We start from the raw sequence: 11,635 nt of genomic DNA, 5'->3' as shown, positions 1-11,635 counted from the left end.
TCTTTCAATAATATCAAACTTAAAAATATATTGAAATCTTGATGTTCTTACCTTGTGTGATTGATTTCAAACTTTAACTTGATTTTCTCTCTCCTCCAGCTTCTATTTCTTGAATCTAACTTGATATTCTAGCTCCCCATTTTCTCCTTGTTATTCTTCTCTCTTGGAAGCTATGGAAATTATTTTGATTTCTAGGTGAAAATGTTAATTTTTTTGTGGAAGGACCAAATTATAAAGAAATCAAAACTTTCTTTCTTCTCCTCTGTTCTCCCGTTAGTTGCATGGAAATATGGTGGAATGGATGATTCTTCATCTTCCTTTTCTTATATATACTAAATAAAATACTAATAAAATATTAAAATATCATTTAAAAAATCAAATGAAAAAATTAATAAACTAATATTTATTTAATTAATTAATATAAAATATCTCTAACATCATCATTATCTTCTAGATTTCTCTCTTCTAATTGAACATTTTCCCTTTATAATCTTTAAAATTCCATCCTTGAGTTATCACTTAATTTGGTAAAATTGTGATTTAGTCCCTTAAAATTCTTCACCTTTTCAATTTGGTCCTAATTCATCCATTTTCCTTAGTTTCTAGATTGTTCCACCCTTAAAATATTTACACTATTGGTCCTTCAACTTTTTTGTATTTACACTTTAATCCCTCAAATTTTGAGTATTTACTGTTGGACAACAAAACTTTTCTCACTTTTGCGATTTAATCATTTCTTGAATTAATATGTCATAATATAATTCCCAATGTTGCCATAACTCAAAATTTCCCTTTTTGTCACTTTATTTCCTTATTTCACTATCAAGGACACCTACTTTCTTACTGTAGTAATTTTTGGGGTATTACAGATACTGCTATCAAATTGCATCCGCAGGCTCCCACGTGGCCTTCTCAGAGCTATGGTTACGCCAAAGAACCTTAACCAGTAGGATGGATTTTCTTCTTAGAACCTTTACATCTCGCTCCAATATCTGAACTAGCTCCTCCTTAAAAGTCAGATCTTGCCTAACCTCGATCTTCTCAACAGGAACAATATACGTGGGATCAGAGCAGTAGTGTCTCAATATAAAGACGTGGAACACGTCATGAATTCGATCCAATTTCGGAGGTAACTCCAACTGGTAAGCAACTGGTCCCACTCGCTTAAGCACACGGTAAGGTCCAATAAACTTAGGGCTCAACTTGCCCTTACGACAAAATCTCAGTACCTTCTTCCATGGCGAGATCTTAAGAAAAACGAAGTCTCCCATAGAAAACTCGATCTCACGATGCTTCAGGTTCGCGTAAGACTTTTATCTATCGGATGCTGCTTTCAATCGGTCTCAAATCAATCTAAATTTATCCAGGGTATCAGAAACTAGTTCAGGGCCCAGAACGCGTCGCTCACCCAACTTAGTCCAACATGAAGGTGTACGACACCTACGACCATATAACGCCTCGTAAGGTGCCATCTGAATGCTAGAATGATAGCTTTTGTTATAAGTATACTCTGCTAGTGACAGGAAATCCTCCCAACTGCCTCAAAAGTCAATGACACAACTCCTCAACATATCCTCTAGTATCTGAATCACCCTCTTAGATTGACCATCTGTTTGAGGACGGAATGTAGTACTGAAGTTGAACCTTGTACCCAGAGCTTCATGTAGCTTCTTCCAGAATTGAGACGTGAAGTTAGGATCCCTATCAGATATGATCGAAACCAGTACCACATGTAGTCTCACTATCTCAGACACATACAGTTTAGCCACTTGTACAGCGAGTAGTCAGTACGAATCGGAATGAAATAGGTGGACTTGGTCAATCAATCTACAATGACCCATAAAGAATCCTTCTTAGTGGATGTTAGAGGTAACCCACTAAAGAAGTCCATAATTATGTGCTCCCACTTCTATAGTGGAATTTTAACCAACTGTAGAAAACCTGAAGGTAACTGATGTTTAGCCTTAACCTGCTGGCATGTCAGACATTTAACCATAAACTTAGTAACCTCTCACTTAAGACGTGGCCACCAATATAACTCACCAAGGTCTCGGTACAACTTACTTTCAGTGGGATGCATAGCATAAGGGCTATTATGCACCTCCCTCAGTATAGACTGCCTCAATTCAGTGTCTTTCGGTACACAGATTCTCCCACAGAAACATAGTACCCCTTTGCTATTTAGTTCAAAGTTCTTAATCTACTTACCCTTAATCTGCTCAATCCACGTAGGCTTAACCTGAAGCTTAGCTAGCAAATTTCCATCATCAAATAAAATGAGGCGAGCAAACATCACCCTCAAATTAGTCACAGCCCTACGACTCAGTGCGTCGGCCACCACATTGGCCTTACCAGGGTGATATTCAATTGTACAGTCAGAGTCCTTATGTAGCTAAATCCACCTACGCTGCCTAAGATTCAGCAACTTCTGAGTGAGGAGGTACTTGAGGCTCTTACGATTGGTGTAAATGATACACTTTTCACCATATAGGTAATGATACGAACTCACCACGGTGATGATTTGAGTCGTTTAGATTTCCCGATCGTAAAATGGAGAAGTATCATTCTTACTTGAAATAGTTGGTAACTTGGTTAAGTGACGGGAAAACAAAGGTTGAAAAGATGGTTCAAAGGTTAGGAATATGTTCAGGATGGTTCAGTTAAGTAAAATGATAATGGAAAATGGTTAAGTGAATGATGTTAAGGATTTTGCTAACAAAGAAAATAAGATATCTTGGAAATGGAAAATTTCGACGGATGGAATAGGCTTAAGGCCAAGGAAGAACCAATACTAAAGAGAGCATTGACCTGATACTTATACGACACTTAAAAAGGATGGGTGTTGAAGGATAGGACCTTCACCCGATAACTAGAAAGTTAGGAACCACATGTATCAATGGGGTAAATGCCACACTCGGTTTAGGAGTGATAAGTTCAAAGAAACAAGGATGATGCCTCTAGCAAGCTAGATAAGTCAACTTGAGTCTTAACAAAATAAGAGAGTTGAAAAACTCACAAATGTTATAAACATTCAACAATAAGAAAAAGTCTTTTAAATAATTACAAAAACAAAATATTTATAGGCTGAACATGTTCTAGCCGAATAGACACAAATTAATCAGGTTAAATGAGTTATTGATGAACTTAATTAAGCTAATTAAAACTAAAAAAACCTTTGAGAAACTCTAACATATGTAACGTCTATGAACAACTTATTTAATCTTCCCAATCAACTGATAATTAGCTCTAATGAGCTGAATGAATTTGATTGAATGCTTGATCAGCTAAAAAGGTTATAACAGCCTTTATTTCTTCTTGGGCAGCAGAATGGGAAGTAACAACAATTAGCTTAAATTTGGCAAACGAACAGCCTCTTTGCATGAATGTTGAAGAAAATTGATTCATGGTGTAAATGGATGAATTGGAACAACCATTAACACATAAAAATGTTTGGAAGCTAAATGGCTTGTGTAATCAACTCCTTGTCCATTAAAAATCTTCAAACAGTTACTTGAATAAGCTCATAACTACTATTGGCCTTTAATTCAACTTGTTGACCTTTAATTTAATCTTCATAACAGCTGAACTCATTCCTCCCTTTAATGCCAATCCATGTAACAGCTGGTTTTAAACGATTAATTGACCTATAAGCAAAATTAAACAAGTTAAATGGCTGTAGCAAATTAATTAAGCTAGAACATATTGAATGTCGAAATTATTTAAGCAACTAAAGAAAACTTAAAAATAACTTAATTCATTAAACTAATTTAACTAAACACATTAAAAGTTTAATCCAGCAACTAAGTGAACTAAGTTGAACTTAATTAACTAAGATGAGCAATTTATTCCAGCAACTTAAGTAACTAAGGTGAACTCAATTAACTAAGATGAGTAATTTATTCCAGCAACTCAATTAACTAAGATGAACTCAATTAACTAAGATGAGTAATTTATTCCAGCAACTAAATACTTATTCCAGCAAATTAAAAATGGGTTGAAGTTAAGCTAACTGAGCTTGGGTTGAACTAGACGAGCTTGAAGAAGTTAGAATTGAACTCATTGAGCTGAAATTAAGCTTCATTTTGCACTTGGGCCCCTCGAGTTTGGGCCAATCTTGGTGGCATCGAGTTGTGTCGTAACATGATGCGGCTGGGATCGCATCAGGTAATGCCTCTAGATTTTCAATGCGAACACCACTACGGCCAACTCTAGGTCATGCATCAGGTAATTTGCCACATGCATCTTAAGCTGACGAGATGCATACGCTACCACCTTACCGTCTTGCATCAGCACACATCCTCAACCGACATGTGATGCATCGCTGTAGACAGTAAACTCTTTTCCAGACTCTGACTGTATCAAAATAGGGGCCTCAGTCAGTACAGTTTTAAGCTTCTCAAAGCTCTCTTGCTGCACATCAATCTAGTTAAACAACACACACTTACGTAGCAGCTTAGTCAAGGGTCCTGCAACCAGTGAAAAACCTTTTACAAATCGTCGATAATACCCTACCAGTCCAAAAAACTGCGAATAGAACCTTAATCACTCAAATTAAATAGTGATCAAATTTTACGTCTTTTACGATTTAGTCATTTTTAATTAATTAACTATCAAAATGTTACAATTTTTAATGAAACTTTAATAAAACCTTAATGACACTCCATAAATATTTATAAAAATATTTACAGCTCGGTTTATAGAGACGAGGTCCAGATACCTCATTTTCTAAAACCACTTGACCTTAAGGTTTTACCACTCGAACTTAATAAATCGCTTAAATAACATAAATTATCAAATCAAAAACCTTTTCAAAGTCACATATGACTCATAAATATTAGATAATAATATTTAGGAACTTACTCGTCAGATTTGGTGGCCCCAAAACCACTATTACGACACCAATGAAAAACGAGTTGTTACAACTCTCCCCTTACAAAAATTTCGTCCTCGAAATTTCTCACCTGATAAAAGTTTTCACATCGAATCTTTCTATCATCTTCTTAAAGGTAATTCATAGATAAGTCAATCATAATCCATTTGAATTCAGAACTTGTATCAGAAGTCATATTAGAACTTGATACTATATCTGAACTTAACTGAACAGCTATGGTGTTCTCGTGTCATAACTTTATCATTAAAAGTATAACTGTAATGCTAGGTTTTGTGCAAGTGTACACAGTCGTTATCAACTAATAAGTAAGTATCGAGTTATTGTCTCCACATGGATTGTATTTGTGCTAAGTCACTTAATTTGTAAAATTATATTAACAATTTTGTAAATAAAAAACACAATATAGTTGGGAAGTGGTGATTAAAATATAATAAACTAAATGCAATGATCCCTAATGCAAATTATCTTAAGTCTGCAAACTATATGAATGAAATAGATTTTAGTAAAATTAAACATAATTTGCAACAATTATAACATAAATAAACTAGGACAATTACTTTAATTAAACTCAATTTATTATCAACATGTTTAATAACATTCGAAAAAAATTCCATGGCAACTCTATCTTTCATGAGTTTGGAAACCACATTAGGTCCTTTCGAAATCCTTTACTTAGTAAATATGCATTTTACTGATCCTTTTTTACTAAGGGTTTCTTAACATTCGTGTGAGGTAATAGGGACGTGTTAGGTTTGAAACAATTTAATCACACAAATCTAAAAACTATGCAGATAACAGAGCTTGGTTAGAGTTGTTATGCAACCTACAATTTAATCGAGTTAGGATCTAAATTGAGGATGCACATTTTAATTATGTGCCCACTAGCTGTCGTCTGGTTAGGACCGCTCAGCTAATTCAGCTGCATTTCAATCATGTATGAACGAAATAAGACTTAATTTTAATTAAAAACATGATCGATTGAGGCACAAACATTATAAGCATGAATCAAATAAATATTATTTAATCAAAATAATCATACTAGCTTAAATAAATTTAAGCTATCATTGTTGTAAACAAGAACAAAGAACACATAGCAAACATCTTTAAATTAAATTTAAAGAAAAGAAAGATTAAACCCAATTCAGAGTGGCTGTCATGTAAAGCCCGAAAATTTAGGCCTAGAAGTATTGGGCCTTGAGCAAGGGAATGGTTAGGAAACTGTGCACAAAAGTATGTCTCTTTTAGTGGTTAAGGGTCCTAAGAGGAGTTGGAAAAGTCTTGGGTTCAAACCTGGGCTTTAGCAAAAATTTTGGTTTTAAGTGGATAAAACCCTGGATGCTTGGATGTAAGCCTTTTAAATTATTGTGTTAAAAAAAATGTCATAAGGAAACATGTGGTCTAGTGGTTGTGGCGTCATTAAGGTTACAAGGGAGTCTGGGTTCAAGTCCTGGCTCTTGCATTTTAGTTTTAGTTTTCTCTTAAATGATCTTGGACACTGGCACTTAGGCTTATTAGTAATAATGCTTGTTATTCGGCACAAATAGTGATTGTGGTGTAGTGGCAAGGTGGCGACACAGGTGTGGTAAGGAGGTGGCGTCATAGGTGTGGTAAGGAGGTCAGAGGTTCAAGTCTCAGTCATGCAAATGGGATTATTTATTTTGCTCATGAAGAGGCAAGAGTTGGTATTGGATTTGAACTCTATGTTGGAGAGTTTGAATGGGTCAATTGAGTGATTTAAGGAGTGGATAATGGAGGAAATTAAGGAGGGATCATGGAGAAGTAAAGGGAGGAAATCAGGGGCAGTTGGGTAGGTGAAAGTTGGTGCCGAAATGGGATCTTGTATTGGAGGAAGTGATTGATATGTGAGGGTCGCACGGGTCGCAGGAGACGACTGTGGACCCACTGATGGCTATAAGCTGATTATGTGATTGAGAATTCTGCTACAATATTGGTTAGTGCCGCAACCGGTGCTAAATAAGGAGTGTAGGGACGGGTGGGTCAATTTAATCCCCACGGGAGTGTAGGGATGGACAGGAGATGGAGTGCAGGGTTGCTATGGGTATTTATGCATTCTATATACTGGTTCTGATATTGATATGGGCTTAAGCCCAGAAATATGTGATATGTGCCTTTTGATACGGGCTTGGGCCCAACCGAGGCCTATGTGGGCTAAGGCCATTTGCCACCGTTACCATAATGGGCTAAAGCCCACCCTGATATTGTTACTGTTAAAGGCCTTAGGCCTAGTCTGATTCTATTACTTTAATGAGGGGATTTCACAGTGAGTTTTTGTACACTCACCCCATTTTTAACATTTAAAGTAATCCCCAGCGTTAGACGGTTCGGACCTGCGAGGGACTCGGAGAGGGTCACACAACTGCACATGTTTTATTATGTTTTGCTCATTTACTAAAGCACTTTGATTTTAATTCGGGTTGTAATAAGGCCTCTATAATTTCTGGATTTTAAATTTAGGATTTGATGTGATTGTGATTTATATCTGCTAGAAGTAGAACAGGGTTTTCCAAAACAATAACTGATTTCTAACACTACGTTTCTGCAACTCAATTTTTAATATATCACATTTTTGTAGATCATTTGTTTTAAATTAAGCTTCCGCAACAATAAGGCTTTGAAGGTAGCAACTTTTCTTTAATAAACCTCGATTGAAAATAAACAAACCCGAACTGAGGTTTTGTACAATTTTTAAATGGCAAGAAGTTTGAAATTTCAAGAAGGGTTTCCAATGAAAACATGGTTTTTGAAAAACACTTCAATGTGACACACCAGATTCGGGCCTAACTTGTAGGTCGGGTTTAGGGTGTTACATGTCACCCAAGACTCTAACTAATGAGGCTCCTTCACTTCTTTGCGTTGCTCCTTTGCTGATGGCTCTCTAAGGTGGCCGACCAAGGGTTCTTTAAGAGGCTTAATTGCTAAAATTCTTATGCAAGGATGATGAAGGGGAAAAATAGCTGAAAGAGTTGAGAGAATGATGAATGAGTGAGAGATGATGGGACGAGGGATGATTGAAAAAGTGAGAAATGGGCTCTTATGTATAGGTGAGGCAAAGGAGCTAGTTTGCTAAAAATAGGAGTGTCCATCCTTTGAAACTTCCTCCAAGAGTGGCCAGCAATGAATTGAGGATAGGTGGTTGTTTTCTCCTTGATTTTTGGTCAATTTGAGTGCCACAACAACTCAGGACTAAGACTTGGTCATCAACAAATCTTCGGGAAAATCTTTGATTTTTTGAACTCTTCAAGGACTTTGTATAATTAAACCAAAAAATGGTTTATGACATCCATGTGTAACTGAAAATTGGGTTGACTTGGTCCCCAATTTGGACAATTTTGCAATTAGAAGAAAACTCTCAAACCTGTCCAAAAATAGTAGATAGTTTAGAGGACCAAATAATATAATTTAACCACTTTAATTAATCAATTTACTAAATTAATTAAAACCCAATTTATTAATGAAATATTAAAAATGAATTATTAAATATAACTTTATGTTTTATTATTTAATTTAATCATGCATGGCCCACTTTATAGTTTAAAAATATAATATGCTCAAATTAATATAAAATAAGCCATTTTATGCATGAAAACTATATAATAAAGTATAAAATCATATTTTACTAATTTCTATGTCCTAATTTCATATTTTTGCATATTTCATTAATTTATTAAACAATTACTTGGTTTTAACAACAAATTTAAGTAAAAAGGTAATGAATTATATAGGAAAATCCTATATATTTTTCAGTTTACACACCCCCAAACTTAAATCATTACTCGTCCCGAGTAATGTTCATGCACAACACAAGGTCTTGCTAAGGCAATGCTAAGAGTATAAGTAGCATCAATCTTTGTCTAATAATCATGCATCAATAAATTCATGCTCATAGACCTTCTTTATTAACAAGTAACTCATATACAAACATTTTGAAAATTTTATTCTAAGTTTCAAGATATGCCAACATGAATCATAGTTTGCATGTATGTCACAGCTATAGATAATATTTTTCATTCAACACAATTTCTCATCAATCAAGCAAAACAATTATAAGGCTTATTTATGATCTTCATATGTTGAACTTAATACTTCCTCTCCACTAATGTAGGTGACATAATCATCAAATCAATAGGTCTTTTATAAGGTTGTAATGGGGATTGACTAAAGGTGGAGATTTTAAGAGGTGGGACATTTCGGTTTCAAAATCTTAACCTTTAACTTGTCTTGGATTTCTCGAAATTCAACCTTTTTCTTCAAGTGATCTTGTGGAACTCCCCCAAACTTATTTTGAACTCATACTCATACATTTTTCTTTTTGGAGACTGAGCAAATTTTTCTTCACTCTTTCTTTGTCTTTGTTATTGTTGTTGTTTTTTTTTTAGCATGAGCACATACATCTGTATGAAAATTTCCTCAAATGTTGATTCCCAAGACAACATTAGTAAGATAGGTGCACAAAATTAGGATCATTTTAAAAAGATGGTACTAGCTTATAATGTAGGTTTATTACAATGAACAGGCCTTTAAGCTCAAAATTATAGTTTCAAGGGTCTAATATCATAAGGTGGGCTTGAAAAGGCTGAAACGATCCAAAGAAAAATGGTGCCTATATCATTTTAGATTTTTATGTCCCCTAGGATTTCGCCTCAAGAAATTTACTAAGTCAATTCTAAAGATATAAACCTTCATGCATGTCTAATCTCAAGAGAAACTAAGTTTTCATGGCAAACAGTACCTAAGACTAAGATCATAAAAACATTTCATTTTTCATGATAACATACAATCACTCAGATAAAATCATCATTCAAGCTTGTATGCAAGATATCTTATTAAAAAGAATTTCTCTAAACATTCATTTATTAAAACATACTTATGAAAGAAATGATTTGAAACATACTTGAAAATTTTAAAAATTTCGAGCAATTATTTGCCTTACCCCTTTTAAAAAGAAGCAATGTCCTCATTGCAAGAATAAAGTAATGAATGAAAACTGAACACCAGGTAGGGTTGTAAAGAAAGAGAGGTGAGTTATTAAGACTGCTTAAATACCAAGTCTTTCCATATAACCTAATCCTAGACATGTTCATTCCCATTGCCACATCACTTAGTCTTTTTCTTTCTAAAGAAGTATTTATTCATGCTTACTATGTTTTATTTTGCAAAAATTAAAGTCTAATTACTAAAGAAATAAATTCTTACAGACATAAAAATAATTAAATAAATAACAAGACAAGAATCCCCCTTTTTATTTTTCTGACTTATTCTCCTTGTCTTCTTTAGCTCTATCTTCGCTTGCATCGTCAGTGTCTTCCGTCCATGTCTCAAAGATAGCGTCTGGGAACTCAGGAACAAAAGTACTAGAGATATTCTTAAAAGTATTTCAAATTGAATAATCTTTAATTTTTGCATATTTCCAGTAAGTTTGTTGTTGATTGTGCATGAAGTTACACATATCCATCAAAATTGACAACTCTGATTTCCTTGAAGTAGTTGCAAAAGTCGGCATGGGAATTGTATATTCAGGTTAAACACTTAGCTTGACTGGTTCTTCTTCTAGCTCAACCCTAGGTTCAGGGTTTTTAGCTCCTTCAGCTGGTTGAGGACTATTCGGTTCCTTATCAGATTCTTCTTCTTCAGTGTCTCTAACTGAATCAGCTTTAGTTTCAATTTTATTTGTTGAATCTTCAGTTTCTGGCTTAGTTGGTTCCTCTTGCTCGCCTTGGTTCAGCTCATGCACTCTCTACTAACCTTTCAAGTGACTTGTAATGCACCCTTGGTGATGCGATCCCGCCTCGGTGATGAGTCGAGTCGTTTATGTGCCCGATTGTTAAAATGAGAAGTATCGTTCGATTTAGAACAAATGGGTTAAATTCAGCTAAGTGTGCTATTTAATTTCCAAAATAGGTTCAAAATGGCTAAGATATGTAATGGATTCTGTTAAGCAAAGAGACTAAGGTGATTTGAAAATGGAAATGCAAATGGCTCGATTGGCTTTAAGGTTAAGAAAGAACCAGTACTAAAATGGAGTACTAACCCAGATCTTATAAGACACTTAAAGGTGATGGGAAAAAAGGACCTTGACTCGCTAACTATAAGGAGTTAGGAACCAAAGGTATTGAATGGTTGAACGCCGCAGTCGGGAATGAGTGATAAGTTCAAAGAAACAAGAAGGACGCCACTAGCAAGCTAGATAAGTCTACTTGAGTCTTAAACGAAATAAAAGAGTTGAAAAACTCACAAAATGTTATAAACATTAATCAAAAGAGCAAAAGTCTAAAATACAACTAATGAGCTTCATATTTATAGCTTAAAATATTAGCTAGCTGAATGGATACAAAAGGTAGATAAATGGATAGTCTTAATTTAGCTTAATTAAGCTGAAATTGCTTGGAAGCATCCTTGAACGTCCCTTGTAGTTTCCTAGGTCACTTAGCTTAGCTTGGAAGAAATGATGAGCTGAATTTTTCAATAATTAATTAGCCAAGGAGTTATGAGATCCAATTAATCCTCCTTGGGAAGTTTGAATGTGCAGCAGCCCTCTTGAATGTGTTGTGGCGTACGAACAGCCTTGAAGGTATGAAAAAAAGGATTTCTTGAGACTCAAGATGTGAATGGATGAAATTGATCAGCCACCAAAGTGTGTAAACACTTGTTAGCTGAATTGAATTAATGTGTACAACCATGGCCTTTAATCTCCACGAAAAGACACCTTTGCTATACACGAAAAGG

At 34.9% G+C, this 11,635-nt stretch overlaps 1 protein-coding gene across 1 annotated transcript; it reads right to left on the bottom strand.

Annotated features, from left to right (window-relative positions):
- Window positions 1-878: 878 nt before the first annotated feature.
- On the bottom strand, window positions 879-1,271 carry LOC128034030 (uncharacterized). The gene has a single exon (XM_052622566.1). It carries the CDS (start codon window positions 1,269-1,271, stop codon window positions 879-881), a length of 393 nt encoding a protein of 130 aa, XP_052478526.1.
- Window positions 1,272-11,635: the final 10,364 nt, after the last annotated feature.

Source organism: Gossypium raimondii, chromosome 2, assembly GCF_025698545.1.
Source record: "Gossypium raimondii isolate GPD5lz chromosome 2, ASM2569854v1, whole genome shotgun sequence".
Lineage (NCBI taxonomy): Eukaryota > Viridiplantae > Streptophyta > Magnoliopsida > Malvales > Malvaceae > Gossypium > Gossypium raimondii.
This window is presented reverse-complemented; position numbering and strand designations above follow the sequence as displayed.